Raw genomic sequence first — 24,528 nt, 5'->3', positions numbered from 1 at the left:
AGGTGGTTTTAAGGTCCCTTCCAACCCAAACCATGCTGTGATTCTAAGCTGAAATTTGGGCTTACGTGAATTTTCCCCGTGTAGCAGACAGTAGCTAGTGGAACTTCCCCACTGCTCTGCGCTGTGGGTGAGCCCTTCTTCAGGAGGCAACATTTTCCTCACTTTGTGGCAGCATTACTTTTAACCATTTATAGGTGATTTATTTCTTTAAGTGTTTCTGAAAACAAAGTTGCAGTTTGGAAGTGAGATTGTACTAGTTTTTATGTTAAAAGTTCAAAAGGGTAAATAAAAAAGGCACGTGTTCCCTGCCTCGCGGTCCCGGGCTGCAGGCTGCGTGGGACGTGGGGACCCAGCCGGCCTGTCGTTCTGCCGGCGGGGGCCCGCTCTGAGGGAGGGGGTGCAGAATGCAAGCCCACCCAGCGCCCCGTTCAGCCGGCACTGGTCTCTGTGCGGCGGTTCTCAAGCCTGGCTGAAAATACAGCATTGCTGGCAAACGGGGAGTTTAGCCGTGGTCAGACAGGCAGCGGGTCGGCGTGCGTGGGCGCTGCGCCACGTACCTGACCGGCACGGGGATTTGTGTGCCGCTGGAGCGTCCTCTCGTACAGCACAGCGCGGCATCCTGGCCCCGGTGTAAACCTTGGGGATTTTTCAAAATACAGCTGCAGGAATAAATGATAGTTACTACCCGCAGCAAATTTTATTCCTTTGACTTATGTGCTGCAGAAAATCGCGTTTCCGAATGTAAAGTAAAATAATTGCTTTCTTCCAGCGCTGGTATCAGCCCCTGGTACCCAATCTCATTCATCCTCCTTCTGCTCTTGTTTTCTTTTTTTTAAGAGAAGCCAGCATGAGTCTGTTCATCCCTCCTACGGGCCTCTCCATTTTGATCTTGCTCTCTGCAAAAGGATCAGCGGAGGCAGGGACGCGGGCTCTCGGGACCCCCATTTACAGCACAGCCATCCCATAACAGACTGGAGGAGCGACTGGGAAGAGAGAGCAGGTAATGCACTCTCCTTGGGAGAGATTTACAGTTCAGAGGCAGTGACGAGGGATGCGCAGTAAAGCGCCTGCCCGCAGCAATTGCTTGATGTGGGATGTGACCTGGGGAGCAGGACTGAACCACCTTGTTTTGTTGCCTCTCTGGAGGGATATATACACCCGGTACAGCTCCCATCTCCTGGCTGTCAAGAATAACACACGATCACGCCGCTGAAGATCGTTCATCATTTTCACCACACAATGCATTCTGCCACTGAGGGGTGGGGGGGCTGCGGGGGTCTGACTGTCAACGCTTCCGAGTCCGTGCCCTTTAGTGCTATAGGTGTCTTTGAAAGGGTGAAAGCCTTGCTCTCTGAAAGTGCTTTTTGTCAGCCAGGAAAAAAGCAATTTGGGGCTGGTATAAAGATTCCACACCTGTGAGGAGATTACATGGGAGATTACACCAGGAGGAGACAGCTGGGCAGAAAAAACATTAATATTAATAGAAAACACTCCAGAGAGTGGGGAGGAGGGAGGGAGAACGTACCGTTCCTTTAGATGAAAAACGCAGCTTATTTTCATGGCTATTTTTTGGTTTTGTTTTCTTTTCTTCTTTTTTTTTTTTTTTTTCACATGCCACATATCTATAACTGCAAAGCGAAATAGATTTTTTGGTCCAAAAACATGAGTCTGTTTTACTGCAGCTAGTGGAAAATCTCAGTGCACTGATGTAGTATGAAAGTTTATGTAAGAGGTTCCAGCAACATCATGTTGGCAGCATTAACTCAGGCAAGGGGACTATTTCAACTTCTTCAGGATCAGAGTTTAAAAAAAAAACAGTAGGAGAAATGGTGCTCAACTGAGGGGTTTGAAGATTGCTTTTTTGGTACCGATGTATTATTTTCCACTTTAATCCAAACTTTTCCCAAGTGGCGTATACCTCAGTTTCTCATCACCAGCTTGAGAGAGCAGCGGCCTTGTTTTCTGCAAGTAAACTGTGAGGAAGCTGTGGATGGTCAGTGGGCTTTTTAATAAACTAAGTGGGCAACCAGCTGGCTGCAAAATCTGTGATGCTGCCCTCCCCTGTTACGTGTCCTGGGGCAGGTGCCTTTGGCGGGATATCTTAACGCGAGGACATTTCACAGGCGGTCAGCAGATAACTACTACCACCCGCAGCAGGCCCCTGGGGTGCCGATGAGCGGGTGGAGGGAAATGCGGAGGCAAGGGGTGTTTCGAGACAGGGGCTGCCGAGAGCAGGGGCTGCTGCCCTCCTTCCCAGTGGCTGCAGGAGCCGGTAGCTGCCTGTCCGGGCAGCTGAGCTTGACAAGTATAAAACCTTCATGCACTCAGAGTGTCAGGTCCTACTGGCAGAACAGGCCCTCTCCTGCCTGGTTTCTGACTCCAGGATTTAGCTTGAACAAGGAACTTAGGAGAAGGGACAGTTTCCCGACACAGGCAATCATTTAATGTCAGCCAGCAGACACACCGCACATAAAGACCGAGGTGGCAGCTGAGTACTGCTTTGAGGAATAGCCGTAGCAGCCAAATCATAGATTTAGACATTTGGCCAGGCAGAGGCTGTGGACCTGACCTGTGCTGTGCTCAAAAGCACAGTTTGCGAGTCTTCCCTGTGAAAAGAATAGACATTCTCAGGTTCCCTTCCCTCTCCCCAAAGCAGGGTCACTGCCAGTTGTCTTATCTTTCCCAAAGCCAAAGAAACATACCAGCTCACTGGGAGATGAATTAGTGCTACACTGCAAATGTCCTTGCTCGGAGATCCAGATTTGATCTGATTTGTTGCACTCACTGTAACTTTACAGCTTGATTCCCAAAACATTTGATGTGTTTGAAAAAATGTACGCTGCTATAACTGCAATTTGGAAAAACGATATTTTGTGCAACCGAGTCACTAGCTCTCATTTTTTAAATTAATTGTTTAAATACCCAGATAAGACAAGAAGCAAGATTTCGAAAACCACAAAATGCTTGGGGAAAGATTGAGCAGTGAAGGGCCGTGGATCTCCTTCAATGCTGGCTTCCCCCAGTGCAGTTCTCTCTGGGGTACCTGCGCTGATTTTGAAAAACACCCCTCCGTTTCATTGCCTTCTACGCTGCTTCTCAGGGTCCTGGTTAATAGTAGTTGTGCCTGTCAAGGAGCCCCATCGGCTGGTAGAAAACTGGGCTGGGTGTGCTCTGTGCCTCTGCGGTGTTCCGGGGTTGCCTTTGTCCACGGCCCCAGCCCCGAGCAGCCAAGCTGAGCTCTAGGCTATGGTTTCCCCTGTGATCGCAGGCATTTGGACCTGGAGAATTTGATTTCGGTCCACCCTCAGGCTTAGTTTTTTTTTTTTCCCAAATGATTGAGGCAACTTACAGCTGACCTGCTGCTGGTGGGAAAGCGGGAAGCTGCTCCTGGTGCTGCTGTCGCAAGGGGACACGAAGCGGTGGCCGGGTCAGGCACGGGCTGGGGCTGCATCCTGCTGGGGCTCTGTCCTGCTGCCTGCCACTGGAGCCTGTGCCAGCAGCACCCTGAGCAAGGGTGCAAATAGTGCATTTTTTTTTATAAACAGCTTCAGTAATTTTGTTCCGCAGCTTTTTACTTCAGTGTTTTCAGATTAGCATTGACACTTTTGTTAATTTTTCAAAGCCAGAGAGGAACTTTCTCGCTCCTTCCTTCCCTGCCTCAAGCAAGCAACATCCCATTTTTTCCGTCTTTGTGGGCAAACTACCAGCCATTGTTGCTGGCTTTCAGATGGCTTCATTCTAATGAATCTCCTATATAATAAACATCTGCAAATCACAGCCCAAAGCTAGGTCAGGATCCGGTGTCGATCCAGAACAGCTTGGATAAGGCGGCACCGGTGTCCTCCTCCCCACCAGTGCCTCTCTGTTCCTCCCTAACACCGGGATTGTGACCATCTCATACACCCCCTGAAGATGAGAATCTCTAAATTTGTCATTCCCAAGCTGAGTGGGAGAACTAAGTGGGAAAGCAGCTTTCCACTATCGTTGGCTGAAAGTTAGTGCTGGAGCTTCTTTGCATTCAGCGCTACGAACCTGCTGTTCACACGCAAAAAACTCTGTGCAATTTCCTACAATGTGAAGTCCCTCACTGGTAAAAGACATTTCTCCCCCGCTGTTTTATTAAGTGGGTAGAACGCAGGGTGGAAGGGGTGGATGGCATCTTCCTTTGAGCTCGTGATATGGTATGAGCCAATGGATAAAATCCACCTCTTCAGTTTCCCTGGCCTTGGCTCAGGACAGCAGCAATCCAGGTTGCTACGTGAGCAACCTCAGAGAGGTTTACGCCGGCTGCTGTGGTTCTACCTACCCGGAATATATTGAAATCTACATTTGATGCTTCAGCCCTGTTTTCGCACATTTCTTGATTGCAAGTTGGAGAGGGAATGTGTACTTCTCACTAGGGCCGAATGCGACTGGAGATGGGCGTGCCACCTATCTTGCAGTCTTCTGTTGGACGGCTGCAATGCATGCAGCTGATGAAGTGCATCAGCCGATCCATGGGTAAGAGAGATGTCACTCAGCTACGCACGCAGACGAAACCCCGTGCATTCCCCTCGCCAGCTTGGTTCGCAAGACACCTTCAGCAAAGGCTTCAGTGAAGGATCGCCTGCCTCCCGCTCCTCAGGCCGCCGCGGCGCAGAGAGCCCGGCAGCCTCCCCGGGCGGGGGGCTTGATCCCGGCACATCTCCGTGCTGAAAGCCTCAGGAGGGAGGTGAATGTGAAGAGGGTGTTTGCTGGCTCGGTGAGGTGTTCTGACGGGTCAGTGAGCTCCTCCAGCTTGTGCACGGCTGCACGAGTGCTCCTGCTGTCGTGGAGGCTGGGGTGGGTGGAGGAACCATCATCCGTTCCAGTATGCTGGCTGTGTATGAATACAGGACACTATATATGGCACTCCAAAGTACGTCGGGGAGTCGGAGGCATGGCTGCACATGCCTTTTGGGGAACACTTAACCGGTCCAGTCCAAAACTGAGGCACCAGGAAAACGTGAAGGAGCAGCTGGTTAGGGGATGCCACTATCACCTGAGCTGTGGTTTGGTACTAGAAATGGCAGATAGATGCCTAAGTCCATTTGAGGATCAGGGTCTCTATGCATAATGTAATCATCTGAATGTCTGAAGTACAGCTTCTTTGCTCCTCTTTTAATAAAGGAGGAAATTTAAATGCAAAACTTCTGTTAAGGCACATTAAGCTTTAAGGCCTGAATACGACAATTGGCTCGTTCAGGCTCTGCCTTCCACGGCTCTTCTCACTTCGCCAGATGACACATCCACGCTGTGTTCTAGAACTGAGCTCTGCCCTCATTTACACCAGGAACCCTCATTAAATTCAGCTGAATTCATTGAATTTAACAGGATTGCCTGGTGTAATTAATGTTTTGAGGACAAATTTTGTCCTTAGCTTTAATGCTTTAACAGCATATCCAGCATTCAGATGTGTAACTGGCTGAGTATAGGAAATTCAAATGCTTAACCTGTATGTATGTTAAATCCAAACCATTAAAGTGACATTGACGCTCTTTCTTGCATTTTATAAACAGTTAACAATTTGCATACATCCAGCAGTGATAACATGCCTTTGCATTTAAATTTTAATTATTCTGCAAGTCTACCAGGATGTCACTTGTTTAATGGCTCACTGAGCTTAGAGGTCACCCAGTACAAGTCTCTCCTCTGCTGGCGTTTTTATCTGAGTCAAAGCTGCTACTAAGAAGAACACAGCAAACATACTGAAGTGAGACCTGTGTAGTAATACATATGAATTAGAATTTAGAGAAACTTGGAGAACAGAGGATTATGTTTTCAGAGTGTTTCTTTCTTAATGGTTATTTCACTCTGATTGGGATCATAAATCTTTATTCTCTGCCGATCAGAACGCAGGCTGTCATTTACACGTGCAGTGAGTATAAGGCACTACTGAATCAAAAAAGGACGCATTTTACTCCTCAGTTGTAAAGAGGCAAGTGGCTTCGGCATGCTGGATGATGGTGGATCATGCTGCTTTCACTTAAAATTGGAAAATACAAATCAAGCTTCCTGAAAGCGTAGACAATAGTATAACAATATAACAGGACACCTGCCCTTCAGCTAAATGCATGGGAATCTCTTTTGTATTAATTTTCATATCATTGTAAAATTTTTTAACTAGAACCACAGAATCATAGAATGGTTTGGGTAGAAGGGACCCTAAAGATCATCTGGTTCCAACCCCCCTGCCATGGGCAGGGACACCTTCCACCAGACCAGGTTGCTCAAAGCCCCGTCCAACCTGGCCTTGAACACTGCCAGGGAGGGGGCAGCCACAGCTTCTCTAGGCAACCTGTGACAGGGCCTCACCAGAATCATCGTAAAGAATTTCTTCCTTGTATCTAAGCTAAATCTATCCTCTTTCAGTTTAAAACTGTTGCCCCTTGTCCTGTCACTACAGGCCCTTGTAAATTGTTCAGTGTTCTCAGTCTTTGAGAACAACAGTGGTTACAAACCAGGATGTCTGTCACCTAAGAAATCCCATGCACAAGAAAAGTGAACTATGTTGGAGAAAACATCCTACTAAAATTATTTATGATGAGTACAGTACATACTGGATCAGATGAACAGTTGTGACAAACTGAAAACTACACTGATTGCAACTCAGTTATGACAACATAAACTGAGAATTTGTCAAATTACTATTAAACCTCATCTAAAATCACAGCAATATTTGAAACAAATGTAAAGCCTCATAAAGAGTCATGCAAAAGTAACTACTTTTATTTCACTGTATTTCAGTACCCAGTGAAGGTATGTAAACGGTGCTGAAACCCAGCTGGGGCAGGAGGTGCTGAATCTTTCATTGTTTGGTTTAGTGGTGGTACCTTAGGACAAGTCTACCCAGGGGCTGCACGAGTTTAATTCAGATCCAGCTGTGGAACCTAGAGGCCAAGCCAGAAACAGAAATACCAACTGATTTATTTTTTTCAGTTGATCGGTACACACCTAGCTGGTGTTTCAGTGCACAAGTGTGACCTGTAAAATACATGTATCCTGTAAAAACAGAGCAAATTCTCTCTCTGTATGAGAAAAGCTGTAGTCTTACATCTTCAGAGGTCACTGGTGATTTTTAGGCTTCCTCATTTTTTTTGTGTTCAGCTTGCAGCAGTTTTCAAACCACCTGATTTTTGAGGACAGCTGTTTGGCTCCTGTACAATATCTCCAGTTGGACAAGCATAAAATGAATTATTAATCACTTAAAAATAGAGGTGGGGGTATTTAAAGACAGTGGAATTAACTGATGGATGTGCTATGAAAAATGTAACAAATACAGTCAGAGAATTGTCCCATGGCAGTGATTTATGACAAGAAGCTACTCCAATTGCTGAACATTAAATCTCAAAACAACAAAAACCCCACCAATGAACAGATGTATATATTGTACTCATGCACAAGAAATGGAAGTGTCTGGATTGAATCTTTCCAATACAGATTAAGGGAGAAATGTGTGCAGAGATGTGAAATATACCGATACCACACTGGTACTGTGATTCCAGAAAGCTGTGTTCCAATGGATGCCAAAATCACTGGATGCCAGTACTGTCGCGTCAATGGTAACTGCCTCGTGTCCTGCTCTGCGTCACCCCATCTGCTTCCACTCTGTGTGGCCTAACCCTTGGGTAACCCTCTGCCTCACTCTCCATCCTTTTCCCTGGTAAACACTTTCTGCATGGTGTTTTCACCCAGTGACAGGAAAGGAGAGGAACTGAGCTGAAAGGGGTGGCGTTTCTGCCTCACCGGCATTGCTCCTTCCTCTACCTAGCAGAATGCCAGAGTGGAGCAGCTATGCCTGTCCATGCCGAGAGGAACCCACAGGCTCTGGGGCAGGCGTGAGGAAGACAGCTGTAGCATAATCAGACCTGAAATACACATGCACAAGTTAAACAGTTCCTAGAACAACCTTGTGGCATCTGCTGGTGACATCCAAGGAGAAATGTTGGACAGAGTGGGAGAGAGGAAGAAAGTATTGAAGCAAGCATTAGTTTGGGAATAGAGAAATCCTCCACTCCCACCCACGGCTTTCCAGAATCCAAATGCTTTAATCGGAAAGATTTAAGGGTATCACAAACCCAATAAAGTTTAGGGAGACCATCTGGTATCATTCAGATGATGCAGTCCCTCATACTGTGGGACATTCATACTGCGGGGGACTGTACGACTCCCTCACACACCGTGTGGTCGTGGTCCTGGGCAGCCAGCTCTGGGTGGCCCTGCTGAACTGGTGGGTTGGACCAGATGACCTCCAGCAGTCCCTTCCAACCTCAGCCATGCTGTGACCTGGCACGGTGGTCATCAAGCACCCTCCTTTGAGAGCAGTGGACATAGAAAGGTATGATACTCAGTAGCCTGATGGGGCCAAAATGAGACACAGTAGCAGCAAGCAAAGAGAACTGCATTCAGAATTTCATTTCTATAATACACATACTGATACTTTGTCACTAACTCTTGGCTGATGAAATTAGCTCAGGTGATTTGTTCACTAATTACTGAAAAACTGTAACAATCACCAAGACAATATAAGGTCAAATTCATTTTTTTCTTATAAAAAGAATGTGAGTAATTGACTGTACATACATAGTACCCTGTAATGAAGAATAACTAACCAGTAACAGACTTGGAGGGATGAAGGTGGCTCTAGGTCAGCACAAAGTCTTCACAATGACAGGACTGTTAGACACAACAGATTCTGTAGTCATGCCACCAAATATTCATAATTGAATAGATTTTATTCCACATTTACACATTACCAAGAGTATATACAATTTAAAAAAAATCAGCCTTGCTGGAAAAAATCAGTTGGAAATGGTCTATCCTAACTTGAGACACTGAGTATTAAAGCTATCGCCCTCTTTGATAGCTACAGCCTCTAACAGTGCCTGCTTCTTCTGCATACTGCGAGATGACTCCAGTTCATACATAGTTGTCAGGTTGAAGAGAACACTCTCATGCAGGTAGTGTTTAGGGTCCTGCTGAACCATTCCTTCCAGCTGCCGGAGGGAATCCTTCAGTTTTCCCAGATAAAGAAGACAAACAGCAGCGTTGTTATTAGCCTAGAGAAAAACATATTGTAAATAAATAAATGTGTATATGTGTATATACATGTATGTACATATCTACATGTGATGAGAGAGAACGGAAAAAAGAAGTCTAGCATCTGGGGTTACAACAGATTTACTATGTGCTAAGAATTACTATTTTGTGTGTGTGTGTGCAAGTAACTAAAATACATTATCAATCATACAATCCAATCCTTTTCTTCTTGCTATTCTCAAGATTTACCCTGTGCCAGTAGGACCTGCTGACTTCTAAGAGCTGAAACTCTAAAAGACAAGAGTCTACAATGAAATGTAAGCATTATAGGACATTGGTCAGTTAATTTTAAAAGTCAGTTGAAACAGATTTCAGCAACTACGTAAGCCTCTGCATGCTGTCATTTTCTTTTTTTTTTTTAATGACTTCACTACATCTTCAGAAGTGTTTTTCTCTCTGGCTTACATACAGAAGATCCACATAAGCAACAGGAAGGTATTATCACAAAGGCATCTACAACTGACTTCAAGTAAATTCAGCAGAGGGGGCAGTCTAAATACATCAGAACGATCGAGTCAGGTTCCATTTTCTTTTCCACACAAAACAGGTTTTACGAGTTACCAAAACATTCCAACAGTACAAAGCCATATAACATGTTCAGCAGCAGAAGCGCTCACACTTTCTGAAAGCTGCAGATAAAGGAAGAACACAGACTTTTTTTTAAATTTCTCTTTCTCTCCCTTCAGGAAACCTTACTGATCTCATGGGATTTGTAACACGTACTATTTTAAAACCTGCAAAATGACGCAATTCATGCGCTTCTTCAACTCAGTCCCCTCGGTCTTTAAATGGCCTTGGATCAGGCTGCTGTCTCAGTTCTTAGGAACACCCTTACATGATCATGCACCGAGAGCTGCCAAATGTACAAACCCCAAAAGTAAATAAACCATTCTTTGATCTCCTCTCACGATGGGAATCCAAGGCTCTGATACGCAACGTGTTAGAAATGTCATGTTTAAAATGACAATATCCCTTCAATGTTGTGTGAAATCAAGTTAATCACACATACGCTGGCAGCTGCCATTTCTTTTTCTGACATGCATGTCTACGCTAAAAACAGTGAAGGCAAAAAGCAAGTGCTTTTGCGAAGATCCCGTAAAACATAACGCTTCGGAATTCTGCATGCATGCCTAGGTGTTCATGCCCTTCATATAGACTCATTCCTCATCTCCCATCCCATTTTGCATCTTATCCTTATGTGTACTGAAAACCCTTTGGCACACATGCCACATCCAATTTTTCTGTAAAGCTCTGAGCATACTCTGGGAACTAATTAAATCCACGCATGAAACATTACAAGAATAATTTAGGTGTTCATTATAAATGTAGCAATTTGGAGATTTACCACAGCATTTGATGAGTCGATCCTTAAAATTTCTGTGAAAAATCGATGAGCTTCTGCAAAATTATTCTGACCGAGGTGGAGAAATGCTCTAGAAAGTAAGTGACATATGAATGAGTTCTCCTCAAAAACCCAAGGTGATAATACATTTTAAAAAGAATGGACACCATTTTTTATTTTTCCTGTTATAGATGTGAGAGTTTCTGACATTTGCTCTTCACGGTGCAATTACAACCAGCAAGGAGACACTGATTTACAGACGAACAGAATGACAACTTGGATCGTTTGGTTATTACATATTCTGCCTACCAAAGCAACAGTCTTCATTGTCTTTTTATTAACTTAAATGCAGATACCCTCTTCCTGCAATTCCTTCTCTTGATGAAATTAGCCATGCTATGTAATTTTCAGAGCACTTTTGAATAGTATTTTCTAAATATATTAAGCCAATGTGCTAACTGTTACAAGCCGAGTCCCCCAGCATGCAGCTCGATTTACTACGCTGCATTCCAGCATTCTTCGAAACAACCAGACAGTAACTTTACTAGCAGATCTGATTGTAGGATCAGGGCCCAAAATACGTTCTCCTCTCCTAAGAGTTATTTACACAAATGTATATTGAAAAAGCAGAGTGAAAATATGCAATGCCTGGAAGAATGAGAAAAAGCTTTGTAAAATCAATTGAAGGATCACTACTTCAATCCAGGATAACATGACTGTACCGAGTAATACAGATCTCCTGGGCCATTCTGTCTCACTTATGACAGATGTAGTTACTTAAAAGAGAGAAAGAGAACAGGATTGTCTCAAGAGTAGTCTAATGCTCACAATGCATACTTTGCAAAACTGTATTTTAAAGTTTCATTTAGCTATTAAATTATCTACCTGTTCATTAAAACCATAATTTGGCTCTGTAGTCCATCCAATTTGTGAGTCACTTTCTCAACGTCTTGAAAATATTTTTCTGCAGTTTTTATGTCTCCAATCTAGACAGTAAAATCATAAGAAAGTTATCACAATAAGAAGAAGAGATCCAGCTTGATTATATCTTTTACAAAGGACAAGAAGAAGAAAACATATCAAAGCCCACTATCTAATTGTTTGGCACCAAGCTGACTGCGTAACATCTGTTATCAAACAAGGTGTTTGAAGAGATGTGTTAAGATCACGAAAAGAACCCCAAAAGCACGCGCGGTTTTACTTCAGGCCGTGTTTCTCAGCTGTGGGTGTGGAGCACCCACGGGCCGCACGGCAGGGTGCCCCACCGCTTCCTTTGGCTCCCGTGTTGTGACTGACTCCCGGGTTTGTAACATTAGGGGAGAATGACCAAAGGTCAGAATTACTGTGGGCGGGATAGTGCGTTACTCCGCGGGAGGTGCAGGAGACGCTGCCCACGGGCAGGAGGCGCTGGCAGGCAGGGGAGCGGGAACACAGCAGCCTGGTAGCTAGCACAGGACCTACACCCGCTTCACCCACAGCTTGTGGGTCACAGCCAGGGACCACAGGACGACTTCAGCGTGTGAGACTGAAACGTGTCAGAAAACAACCCGGCACAATGGCTCACTGCGGGTATCGGGGAGACAGTCCCCCTGCAGACTGAAAAATACCAGTGGCTGGATGATGCAGGGTGAAGGAATGGGGGATCTGAAAGCTGGCATAAACAGCAGCAGATTTTAGGGGGGGGGGTGGGGGGTGGGGAAGGGGATTCCTATAAAGGAAGGGGTATTTCACCTAAGAGTATGTCACACAGGTTGCTATTTGAGATGGAAGAAAAAAATCGTTGAAGGCGGCCCCTTTGGTAAGTAAGTTAGTAATGTACATTTCATAGAAGGATATACTCATACTTTTTGGTATCTCTTGCCAGCAGTGAGAACGGAAGAATTACGTTATGTTCACATGTGAAGTTTTCTTTCATGCCGCAGTATTTTGGAAGTCTGATTTGTTTACCTGTGTTTAGTTTGCTTACCCTTAGCCCAATTCCGTTCTACAATACAGTATCTCATTAGTTGCTTCCTGTGTCGTACTCATGTTACTACTCCCAGTCTTTGGTAGTATTTTGCCTTTGCTGTTTGAATCGCAGCCAATTTAACATTTCAGTTTCTCAACTTGTCAAGATTATTTTGCATTCTGCTCCTGCCCTTCGTAGTGTCTGTACCACTCCCAGCTTGGTACGTTTTACAGGCATGTTTCTAATTTCATCGTACAAACGCTTAACTGAGAAATAAAAACACTGCAAACCCTAAAGGGATCCTGTGGAAAAGATCATCTAGCAAGCCCTTCCAGCCTTCCAGCGAATGACTTTCCCAGTACACTTTTCAGACACAGCAAACGTGCATTTTAAGGTTTCATCCAGATTTCTTCCCAATTTGCTTATGGGAGTATCATAGTGGCAGTATCCAAAGCCTCACTAACATCAGTTGTACAACTGGTACTGCTTTACCTCTAACCACAAGACCTCTCCCTTGACAACGTAAAAAAATTACTATTCTTTACATTTAGGGGATGATCCGATTGCGCTCAAGATGCAGCTGTCCATCTACCACAGCATTTACGGCACACCCCTTAGTAATCTAGCTAATTAAACAGATGCATTTCTGCCAGATGTTACATAACTGGACTGACACAAAACAAACATTATTCATTCTAAAAACCTACAAATTCAGTTATAATGACAAAAGATACAATTTCTTTCCATAAATAAAGGCGTAAACCACCAAAAAAATAGTTACTTTTAAATAAAGGATAATGCCGGCATAAGTGTAAATGAATCCGTCCATGAATATTTTTAGCCTGGAAATTCGAAGGAAGCCCCTGACCATGCAAATAATCCATTTCTTAAGCAAACTACCAGTTTGCTCCACTGGGAGCATGATGAGTCGAAATCTAATAAGCTCTGAGATTCATCACACTTTACTGGTGATCATGAAGGGTTCCTCATTTCTTAGCAGCATCTTCTATCTTCTCACCAAACATGCCAAACTTTTAATTCTCATTTTTCCCATTGAGGGGAAACAGTTTACTTCCCCCCCCCCCCCCCCCCCAAACATTTACAAGAAATAATTAGTTTTAATTAGTCACTAAAATATTAAATATTTGAAGTGGTCTTCATCACTTAATTTTATTTAACTTCAGAAAACATGACTTCAGTATCTAATAATAATTAGCACTTCAAATAATAATTAAAATTCCTCTGTTAACCTCAAATGATCATACCAGCTAACAAGGAGCCTCCAAAATACTATGCGCCCAAGTCTGTTGTTTGTCTGGAAACCAAGATTATTTTTCTTAAGTACTCCTAGGGTTTCTTTATTGCTTTTAACTCTGTTTTGCAGCAATCTATTGTAGAGGGTAAGGTCAGGCATTTTTCCACTTTCTAAATCCTTTAATGTTGTGCTGGGTTTGGCTGGGATGGGGTTAATTTTCTTCACAGTAGCTAGTACAGGGCTATGTTTTGCATTTGTGACCAAAACAGCGTTGCTAACACAGGGATGTTTTACCTATTGCTGAGCAGCACTTGCACAGAGTCTGCTGCTCCCACCACCCCACCAGCGAGCAGGCTGGGGGTGCACGAGGAGCTGGGAGGGGACACAGCTGGGACAGCCGGCCCCAACTGACCCACGGGATATCCCATGCCATATGACATCCTGCTCAGCGTGTAAAGCTGGGGAAAGAAGTAGGAAGAGGGAGGGACGTTCGGAGTGACGGTGTTTGTCTGTTTGTCTTCCCAAGTATCTGTTACGCGTGATGGAGTCCTGCTTTCCTGGGGATGGCTGAACACCCTCCTGCGATGGGAAGCAGGGAGTGAATTCCTTGTTTTGCTTTGCTTGTGCGTGCAGCTTTTACTTGACCTATCAAACTGTCTTTGTCTCAGCTGTCCTGGGTTTGGCCAGGACAGGGTTAATTTTCACCAGACTCCAGGAAGGGGCACAGCCGGGGGGTGGGGGCTGACCCCACCTGGCCAAACAGAGCCCGGTATTCCATACCATGGGACGTCACGCTGGGTTCCGGTGGGGGGGGGGGGGTGGCGCGGCGGGAACGCACTCGCGGCTTGGGCGGGCGCGGCGCCGGTCCGGTTTCGGGAGAGCGGCTGTTGTACGGTTCGTGGTTGTGTTTTCTCCTTATTTGTATCGTTGTTGTTCCTGTTTTCCCTCTGTTTGCTGTTCTGTTAAACTGCCCTTATCCCGACCCACCAGTTTCTGCCTCTTTCTTTCCATTCTCCTCCGCACGCCGGCGGGGGGAGGGGCGGCCGCGTGGCGCTTTTGTTGCCGGCGGCAGCCGAAACCAAAACACAGCCCATGAATTTTCTTACTTTTACTCGCCTGATTCTCTCCTCCATCCCACCGGGGGGGAGTGAGCGAGCAGCTGTCTGGTGCTTAGTTGCCTGCTGGGGTTAAACCACGACAAACGTAGTTATTTAAATAGCAATTCTGGATAGGTCAGCCAGCAAGTAAAGTCTATTAGCAATACACTATAATACCCCAGAAGCTAAAATCTATTCACTGTCTCCCCATTTCATGTGAATTTCTCTTTTACAGGTCAGGTGACTGCTGCCAATTACCGTGCTTCTGAAAATTTCTCTGCAACAGCCTCTGTCTTTTCCTGAATTCTCCATTTCTCTCATCCCCATTTACCACTTGTGTTAAGGCAACAGCTAAAGGCCATACATCAGATCTAGGCCTCTTTATGCCCCACTACATGTGAAGATAAAGAAGACATGGTGTCTTAAACTAGTAAGCTCAATTTAATCAAGAAAAAATAACCACACACAAAGTAAGGTTTTTATATGTTGAAAAAGGTTACTTTTTTGGTATTTAACTCCTGAACTTACACTTCATTCTACATTATCTCTTTGTTTCACATGTGTGATGTCTATTGTCAAATAGTACCTGTGACTGATAAGCAGCTAAAATCCGTCTCCCTTGTGCCTCTCTTGGATAATGTTCAAAGTTAAGAGAACAGTGTGAGGTTACCTGGGAATCACTACCTGTTTTTCAGAAGCTGATACAGTTGAATATGAGACAATTTCTTTCTCATTTTACCTGCAAAAGGTTTATTTTTTTCCACAAAGTGCCTCATCAACAGCGCACACATACTGCACAGTGGTCTTACCACACTGATGGTGCCCAGCCTGGCAACACATTTCTCTTTCTTTAATTTGAACTTATTTGTTTTGTTCAACTGCACACTAATTATTTCTCTTACACATCAAAATCTTGCATCTATTGCAACAGAGCTGAAGATTTTGTCACCAGAAAAGAGAATGAGTCAAACAATAACAATTTATCTCCTTGAGGTGCTAGAAGAAAGGAAAACATTTGAGTTTAGAAGTGATGCTTTCTAGAATCACATGAAAATATCAAGGGCTCCTCATACTCCCTTTTGCTATGTCCAGTTCTGACAGTAAAACCACTAAACACTAACGGCCTCTTGTCACAGCCAACACCGCAGAGGTCAATGACTTCAACTGATTCGGTACACAGCCTGCGAGCACCACTTTTGCAATTGGGTGGACACAATTCTTTCCAAAGTTAGGAGACGCTTTCCTCCTGAGTGTGCAAATTTTTCTACAGCAAACTGAGCTACTGACAGACTGGAGAGTGTGACCCTAGGGCAGACACTCTTGTCAGCGAGGCCGCACCAGTAACGTACTCAGTTGTTTTCCCAGTAGATCAGAACTATTAGTAACTTCTATTTCCAATAGCATTATGTGCAGTTACAGTACCATTCTTTAATATGAATAATTACTAGGTTGCCTATTTAGGTAATAATTAACGCACACAGCCAAGATCATAAAATTGCTCTACAGTGATGGAGGATCCACTTTAAATCAGAGACTTTTGAAGACAAACACGTCTACCACACTGTGAGAACATGTTCCTGCTGAGAACTGAAAATCCATAACTGAGTTTGAATGACATCCTATGATTTCAAGCAAACAATATTAATGATTTAATTATCTATCAAGACTAAATTATTCCATTCCAATAGCATTTTATAACATGCATACCACAAATAAGATTGTTTGTAAATACCTGAAACTCAAAATTTGGCTTATTATAAATAATAAAAAGAAGTAGATAAAAAAGGAAAAGTTTGAAATATCAGCATCAGAAATAAAAAAAGAACTGAAAGAACTGCAAAGAACTTATGAGATACCAAAAAAACCAGTCAGGTATTAATTATTTAGATGCATCATTTTCTGATAAAACAGTACTACTGCACTTACATATTTCTTTACTTGCTATGGTAAATACATAGCTACATAGAAATTTATTATGCTTGTGCAGTCCAGTTTTTTCTTTTAACGTACCCTCCCATGTCTTCTTAGGGATACTACTTGGACAAAAGAAGGAAACTCAATTTTTTTCTAGATGACGATGGCAGTTATACAGAGTGATTTGGAGCTGCATGCAGTTTGAAGCCGTGAGAAATGAGATTTTTAGTGAAATTCTAGCTCACTTAAGTCAACGGGAGCTTTGACATTAGTTTTAGGGAAAAAAGAATGTTGCTCTTTGGTTAAATTCTTAGTTGAACTTTCTACAGCATGGTCGTTGTTCACTAATGTACCTGCATGTATTTTTAATATTAAAGGTGCTTTATATTTCCTAACTTGATCTAATACCACATAGTAGAAGTTTGTTTTGACCACTGCCTCTACAATTTGGTACATGCCCTATAAAAATCACTATAGCTATAACTGCAACAATTATGCACTACATAGCTGTCAACAGCAATATAACCTAGCAGATTTAGAATACAAGGCATACCTGAAGGAAAATCCTTCCAATTCCACTCAACAGCTGAGGTTCTTGCTGTGGGTAGTATCTGATGACAGTGCGATAAGCATCTACAGCAAGCACGTAGTCCTAAGGGGTGAAAAGGAGACCACCAGATATTTAAGTTCAGCATTCTCCAGCCTTTATGTCACCTCTTTAAAGACATATTCAAACAGAATGAAAGTAATTGCAGCCTGTCAATGGGACAGAATTTCTACCTGTCACTGTAGGCACTAGTAGCTGACTATATTGGTCTTTTCTCAGTTATACTGGAACTGCATACACATGGGATCTTACTTTTTATTTTTTCAACTGGATCATCTTCTTTTTGTAGTTAAATAACAAGAACAAGTAATCTGAACGTGTACTCTTCACCTCAGATTATGATTTAGGATGAAAGTCAAAAACCTTCTGTGTGACTGGGATATACATACTTGAGAACTGTCTCGTATTTCAAATATGTGCATAATTGACATGGTTTAGCAAACTGTGTTGAAGCTTTGGGAACTGCTCATGCACATGTTCTTAACCTGTGAAAAATATGTGACAGAAGCAATTTCATGTATGTTTTCAGATTACAATACCCCCCCAACATCCTCTCTAAATTGGAGAGATACGGATGTGACAGCTGGACTGTTCAGTGGATGAGGAATTGGTTGGAAGGTTGCATCCACAGGGTAGTGGTCAACAGCTCAATGTCCAGTTGGAGATCGGTGACAAGTGGTGTCCCTCAGGGGTCCATATTGGGACCACGACTGTTTAATATCTTCATCAATGACATAGACTGCAGGGTCGAGTGCAGCCTCAGCAAGTTTGCAAATGACACCAGGCTGTGTGGTGCAGTCGACACTCCTGAGAGTCAGAATGCCATCCAGAGGGACTGGGACAAGCTCAAGAAGTGGGCCCGTGTGAACCTCATGAGGCTCAGCAAGGCCAAGTGCAAGGTCCTGCACCTGCATCGGCGCAACCCCCAGTATCAGTACAGGCTGGGGGATGAAGGGATTGAGAGCAGCTCTGAGGAGAAGGACTTGGCGGTACCTGTGGATGAAAAGCCTGACATGAGCCACCCAGTGTGCGTTCGCAGCCCAGAAAGCCAACCATTTCCTGGGCTGCAGCAAGAGAAGCGTGGCCAGCAGGTCAAGGGAGGTGATTCTGCCCCTCTACTCCACCCTGGTGAGACACCACCTGAAGTCCTGCACCGAGCTCTGGAGCCCCCAGCACAAGAAGGACATAGAGCTGTTGGAGCGGGTCCAGAGGAGGGCCACAAAGATGACCAGAGGGCTGGAGCAACTCTCCTCTGAGGAAAAGCTGAGATAGTTGGGGTTTTTCAGCCAGGAGAAGGCTGCAGGGAGACCTTATAGCAGCCTTTCAGTACTTAAAGCAGGCTTATAGGAAAGATAGGGGCAATCTTTTTAGCAAGGCTTGTTGTGATAGGACAAGGGATAATGGTTTTAAACTAGAGTAGATTTAGACTAGATACAAGGAAGAAATTTTTTACAATGAGGATGGTGAAACACTGGAACAGGTTGCCCAGAGAGGTGGCAGATGCCCCATCCCTGTGGCATCAAGGCCAGGCTGGATGGAGCTCTGACCAAGCTGATCTAGTGGAAGATGTCCCTGCTCATTGCAGGGGCGTTGGACTAGATGACCTTTAAAGGTCCTTTCCAACCCAAACCTATGATTTTATGTTTGTAAACTTGCACTACTGCCAAAGGAAACAAGACCTTTTCTATCCATCCACCCAAACCCTTGTTCCCTTCTCCCACCACGTAAAAGCAAAATAAGTAGGTAATCCAAAGACAAAACTCATTTGGGCTAAAACTGACTGAGGGGTGGGCTGGTTCTGAACTCCAGCAAGCTTTGCAAATGGCCCCGCACACATACGCCTGCACACAGACTGTGGAGTCGTGCTGGCAAGTGGCAGCTCTCACATTTGCTCAAGACACAGTACAACCATATCCACATAACGACCAGCGACAGAGGTTTAAGCAAAATTGCGGTCCCATTTCCCACAGGAAAGAAATGCCCATGTGGCTGGTTGCTGCAGTCCAGCCGACTCATGGTTAAACTGCAGTAATTCAATAATCTGGGCAGCAAATGACTTTCAGAGCCTGGCTTCATGGTCACTGGCAGTTACACATGAGAAACTGCATGTGCCCTAAGCTGACTGGAAGAGACGTAGCTCGTACATTCACAGGGCACAGGGCTGCACCAGCCTCAGCTATAGCATCTTGGAGCAATCCAGAGCAGAGGCAGAGAAAGCCTGCATTTACTTAAAAAAGCCAGGCACACGCAAAGACAGAAGACTCTCTATGCTGTACTTATTTGGTCCTTCCTGACAATCCTGCCCTTCAACTTAATACAAGAATTTGTGGTGGATATTAGGAAGCAAAAGACATCAAAGAATAATCTTTCAAAACTGCACAGACATCTTGGGATACTCTCTACCCTACCATTTTTCCTGGTCAGATTACAGTGCTGATTTAACTTGTCCCTCATGTGATCACAGCTACTGGGAAAGGTACTTTTTCTTCATCTGCTGCTTAGTCTGAGGAGGCAATGTGCCGCAGGTGTAATGAATTTCTTTTCCCAAGGTCACTTTTAAAAGGATTGAACCCTACTTGACCTGCGCACCGGGTCACCATTTAGAACATACTAATTGTTTCATACACACAAAAAAATCACTAGAAGTCTTTGGAGTCTGACCAGTATATGAGACAAATTACCTGTCCTATAATAGCAGAGCCTGACTTAAACAGCCCAGTAGGACCTCTGCAGCACCTTTCTTTTGCAAACAACTTGCATACTGTGGGTATAATGATTAATTCTGAACAGTTAATGATAAAAATTTAGAGTTTATTCCAATTCTAGTGAGCCATTCCATGTTCATGCTTAGTATCGGACACAGAAAGAGTTCAGAGCAAAGACAACAGGCCATATACCCCAAAATATATTTATTAAATTCTGATTTATTTAGCATTCAGAACTCAAATGTGATGAAAATTATGCTACCAGATTTTTCATAAATTTATGACTTTGGAAAAACTAATTTTTCACTGTAACAACTCTCACTAAAAGACTTCATTGATCATGGAATCCCACTGTGTTAGGCAGGCTTTAAAAACTTGGAATAGGGACCCTCTGAACTGGCTCCTTAGAGGAACGCCAGTGACATTTCTATTAGCTATTAATACCTCCAAGAGTGTAATTTATAAAATCTGAAGGATTGTCTACGACTGTGAATTTTATCCCTGTAAGCATAAAATGCATTCACTGGAAAAAGAATTTTATTATGTCATATTCTAGCTTTTGTGCTCATTGTCTTCCACTCTGTGGTCTAAAGCTGCCCCTTACCCAGTGCTCAGTCTCATGCACGCTCTGAGGCTTAGGCTATACTACAAAGAGGTGTAGCACAACCATGAGGGATGAGGGCTTTACAGTCACACCCCCAAACTGATGTGGAAACCACTCCCAGGAGATCACACAGATAAGCTGACAGAAAAGTGCTTCTGTCAGCTCAGTTTACTTTAGCAGGAAAGTCCTGGCCAGAAGCAGCTGCGCGAGAGGGCACTGTTTGTGCAGTTACAGCACCCCAGGCTCCCTAGTGTAAGTAGCAGACAGCCTTGGTAGGAACAAGCAACCAAGTAACATCTTGCAGGCCCACGCCATGGGCGCTTCATGGACTTGGCCTAGTCAGGCAAACAAACCGTCCTCCCCTTTTGCATTCCCTATCAAGTGACTATACATCACCACATGCATTATTAACTAGGAGTACGTGAACATTCGCAGCTCCTAAAACGTGAGAGTAGAGGTGAATCATTAAGAGTCTATGCACTGTGTTCGTGGATACGGCACCCTGTATCCAGAGGACAGCACAGCACACAGCATCCGTGCTCATCTTCCCCATGCCTTGCAGTTCCTGTCACAGGAATGGGACACATTTCTTCCAGGAGACGACAAGAGACTAAATTACACAGGTCAAAAGCCACCTCTAAGCATAGGCAAGGATGGCCCCAGATAAAACTATAAAGTTATCACAACATCCAGGCTCACTTCTAAATACAACCTCACTTTGTAATTACTCCAGGACCCCACAGTGAGTTTTATATGCATTTACTCTTCCCCTCACACTATCATGGAAGCAGCAGTAGATTTCTAGAGTATCCTACATGTGACACAGAATGATACTCTTCCATGGTAAGTTATAAAAGCATCTTCTTTGACAGTTCCTTCTGAAGGAGCATACTGTAAAGTAGACGAGATTTGCTCTCCTTTACTGAAGACTTTGTTGTCATTCCCAACTTTGCTAATGTGACATGGTATAAGAAAAATAGTATGAGAGAATGATAAATAGACACGTCCCAGAGGAGCGAAGTCTTGGTTGATACATGCTGTGGTTGTGAGGAATAAGACATATTAGGTACTGCCGGAAAAAAAACCCCAATGACTACAGCTTGTGATCTCAAGACTTAGAGGTAGGGCTGATATATTGTGATGGTCTTTAATTTCTAAAGATTGCGAGCCTTCAGATTTTCTACATCTTCATAAAATATCCAAAAAAAGGCCTGAAGTTACACAATCCAGGATATGAATGAGAGTTGGCCTATTATCTTATAATCCAATATCTCTTTTATTATGAAAATTTGGAGGTAACATTAAATATACTCATCCAGAATAGTTCTAATAAGCTATTGGATCTATTTGCACAAAAATGGCAAGTGAGATTTGTTTTTTCTTTGATGTGCTGCAGTATAACTGTATTTCCCTTCATGGTCACTGCATTAATACATTTTCATGTTTCCCTCACCACCACCTTAAGTACATAAAATATTAATTATGAGCTATTTAGAAATAAGCATAAATGACCACGATATGTAGAACGGTTTAGTTATACAAAGTGTATAGTTCAAACATACTGACTATTGGGAAGAAAGGACAGGGATAACTTATCCTTCCTCTCTATCTAGTGCACTTGTGGAAGGGTTATGAAAGCAGAGATTCACAGTGTTATGAATCCAAGCAGCAGTACTGCAGCACAGTTATGCAAAAAGACACGATGAATCATGCAGTCTTTCTCCTTTAAATCACAGAGGAACGAAAGTTCTTAGGCATCTGTCCCTCGTGTCATTAGTACAAGCTGTCACCTCCTTCTTTGCACAGTTTTAATTTTATTAAACCTAAATTAAAATCAATATCAATTCTAATGCTTTTGTTTTTACGAAGGGCAAGTTCTACAAAAGCTAAGAAAACACTGAAAGAAAACTAAAAAGTGCAAAATGTGCCTTTAATTACAGTGAATTTATAATATATGTGGAAAGTATTTAAGTGTTTATTCTTCAGAGAGGTAAAAGTCTGGTAAGGTAACGTCAAAAGCGATTTTAGCTCAGATGAAAAGAGCTTAAAAAGTTTTCAAAACACTTCCACAGTGATTTAGCAAAATGACAGACATTTTGCAATTAGATTGTTGAAATGAAGCAACGCACATCATCAGTTGCATTTTAAGTGAATATTCCTTCATGCTGCTATATTCAGGGTACACTTTCATAGAGACGTAAGCCCACAGTCCTTGTAAACAGAAGTCTACAGCGACACGTTACATGGTCTCCCCTTCCCTGTCTCTTGTATTTCCATCTTCTCCCTCAAGTTGCCCCTTGTTCACATGAAATTGGAAAAGCCGACTCCGTTGATACGACTGAGATCTACTGTTCCTTTGTTTTTGTCACTTGGTTAAGTCTAATAGTGGTGCACGGAAGGAAGCTAGAATACACTTAAGAAAGGTCATACAAAGAAAAGGGGATGAACAGGCAAAAAACATGTCGTAAGACTGCCTTAAACTGCTACCAAACTGTATCATCGGTCACACGGATAGAGGGACACCGCAGGCAGAATCCAGTACCTAGGAAAGATGGTCCCAGGGTAAAGGAGACTTGTGATTAATTTCCCGTTCCACCACAGGTTTCCTGCACATGTCTGGGTGAATCACTTCTTTGCACCTCACTCGCTACCTCCAAAACAATATACTCCTTAATCTCAAGAATTTAATGAGATGTTTAGCTATGAAACTAATAATGTCATATTTAAAAAGACAAAAATCATTACGCTGCTTAAACAGAACTCCCTGAGACAGGTAAGTAATGCTGAAGAGGTATGACATGAAATAAACCTAATTATAGCTGAGGATAACTGAAATAGATTTAAATAGTTATAGGCCCAACATCTAATCAAAGTCCTCTTTTTATTTTCAAGAATTAATTCTGACATGATTGTTCCCTATTAAGTACTACTGAAGTTTTTTTGGCCAAAGAAAGAGGTTAGTAAAAGTAAGATAAACAGTTTTTTTTATATATACCGATAACACACAGTTTTAATTTAATAAATTATTTTTATAAGTCTAATAGCATAAGCTATTCCATTCACCCAATGGTACTTGTCGATGAACTATAACCATGTTGCAATATTATAAATGGCCACTAGATGGCAATAGATGGCACTAACGTGGAGAATGAAATCAGCTGTGGGTTTTTTTTTTAAACTACATACACTTGAAATACTTGAATAAAAACAAATGCAGTTTTTAAAGTGTATTACACAACAGCAAAAAAAATGTGGAACTGTTCAATTAATAATTGTTCATGGAAGAATTAAAAAAGTGTGTTTAAAAATTATTTGAAGAAAGTTTCATACTGAATAGAAGATGGAGATGATGCTTATAGCATTGCTGCATGTTAGAATGGTCTTAAAAATACTAAATTTATAAATAACCAATATAATTCTCTCACAAAGGATCAGTCACATAAGCAGAAAAATTAACTTCATGTACTACTCTGATTTTAACTGCAACATGACTATGTTTGAAAAATCTTTCTTAAAAACTCTCTACTACTCCATACAGGGGTATTTCTGAAAACTGAGAGACTCATAACTACTCCATAGCCTATGCACTGAAATGCAGATTTCAGGCAGAAGTAATTATGCATTAACACGCAGTTGTGGGTTATCTCAAAGTTACTGTGGAACTATAATTTGTAACTTAACAGCTGTGAGACAGGCCTTAAATACAACTGGACTTAAGAAGTATCTGAGCTGCAGTATTTCTGAAGTACCATTTCCAAAACGGTGATAATCAGTATTCACAAATATATTTCTATTACCAGAATAAAACAGCACTAACAGGACCAAATCAGAAGAAAGTCGAGAACTGTGTGTGCACATGGATTTGTGTGTACAAAAGAAGAAAAACACTGACAGTGTTAAAACCAATTAACAGTTAAAAGGAAAACGAACTTCTTGAAA

The 24,528-nt window shown here is 43.0% G+C and overlaps 1 protein-coding gene and 1 long non-coding RNA gene across 3 annotated transcripts in view; one reads left to right on the top strand and one right to left on the bottom strand.

Annotated features, from left to right (window-relative positions):
- Positions 1-840: 840 nt before the first annotated feature.
- Positions 841-17,073, top strand: LOC142360617 (uncharacterized). Its single transcript, XR_012763258.1, has 2 exons — positions 841-1,000; positions 14,995-17,073. It is a non-coding gene; the product is annotated as an uncharacterized LOC142360617 (long non-coding RNA).
- TRAPPC12 (trafficking protein particle complex subunit 12) overlaps positions 8,735-24,528 on the bottom strand; it is a 58,715-nt gene continuing 42,921 nt past the window's right edge. For both annotated transcript variants that reach the window (XM_075414787.1, XM_075414786.1), the window contains 4 exons: positions 17,227-17,325; positions 11,345-11,445; positions 10,463-10,550; positions 8,735-9,077 (listed from right to left, as the gene is read on the bottom strand). In XM_075414787.1, coding sequence (XP_075270902.1) covers positions 8,835-9,077; positions 10,463-10,550; positions 11,345-11,445; positions 17,227-17,325 — 531 coding nt within the window. In that variant the 3' untranslated portion in view covers positions 8,735-8,834. The remainder of the gene's footprint in view (positions 9,078-10,462; positions 10,551-11,344; positions 11,446-17,226; positions 17,326-24,528) is intronic.

This window comes from Opisthocomus hoazin, chromosome 2 (assembly GCF_030867145.1).
Source record: "Opisthocomus hoazin isolate bOpiHoa1 chromosome 2, bOpiHoa1.hap1, whole genome shotgun sequence".
Classification (NCBI taxonomy): Eukaryota; Metazoa; Chordata; class Aves; order Opisthocomiformes; family Opisthocomidae; genus Opisthocomus; species Opisthocomus hoazin.
This window is presented reverse-complemented; position numbering and strand designations above follow the sequence as displayed.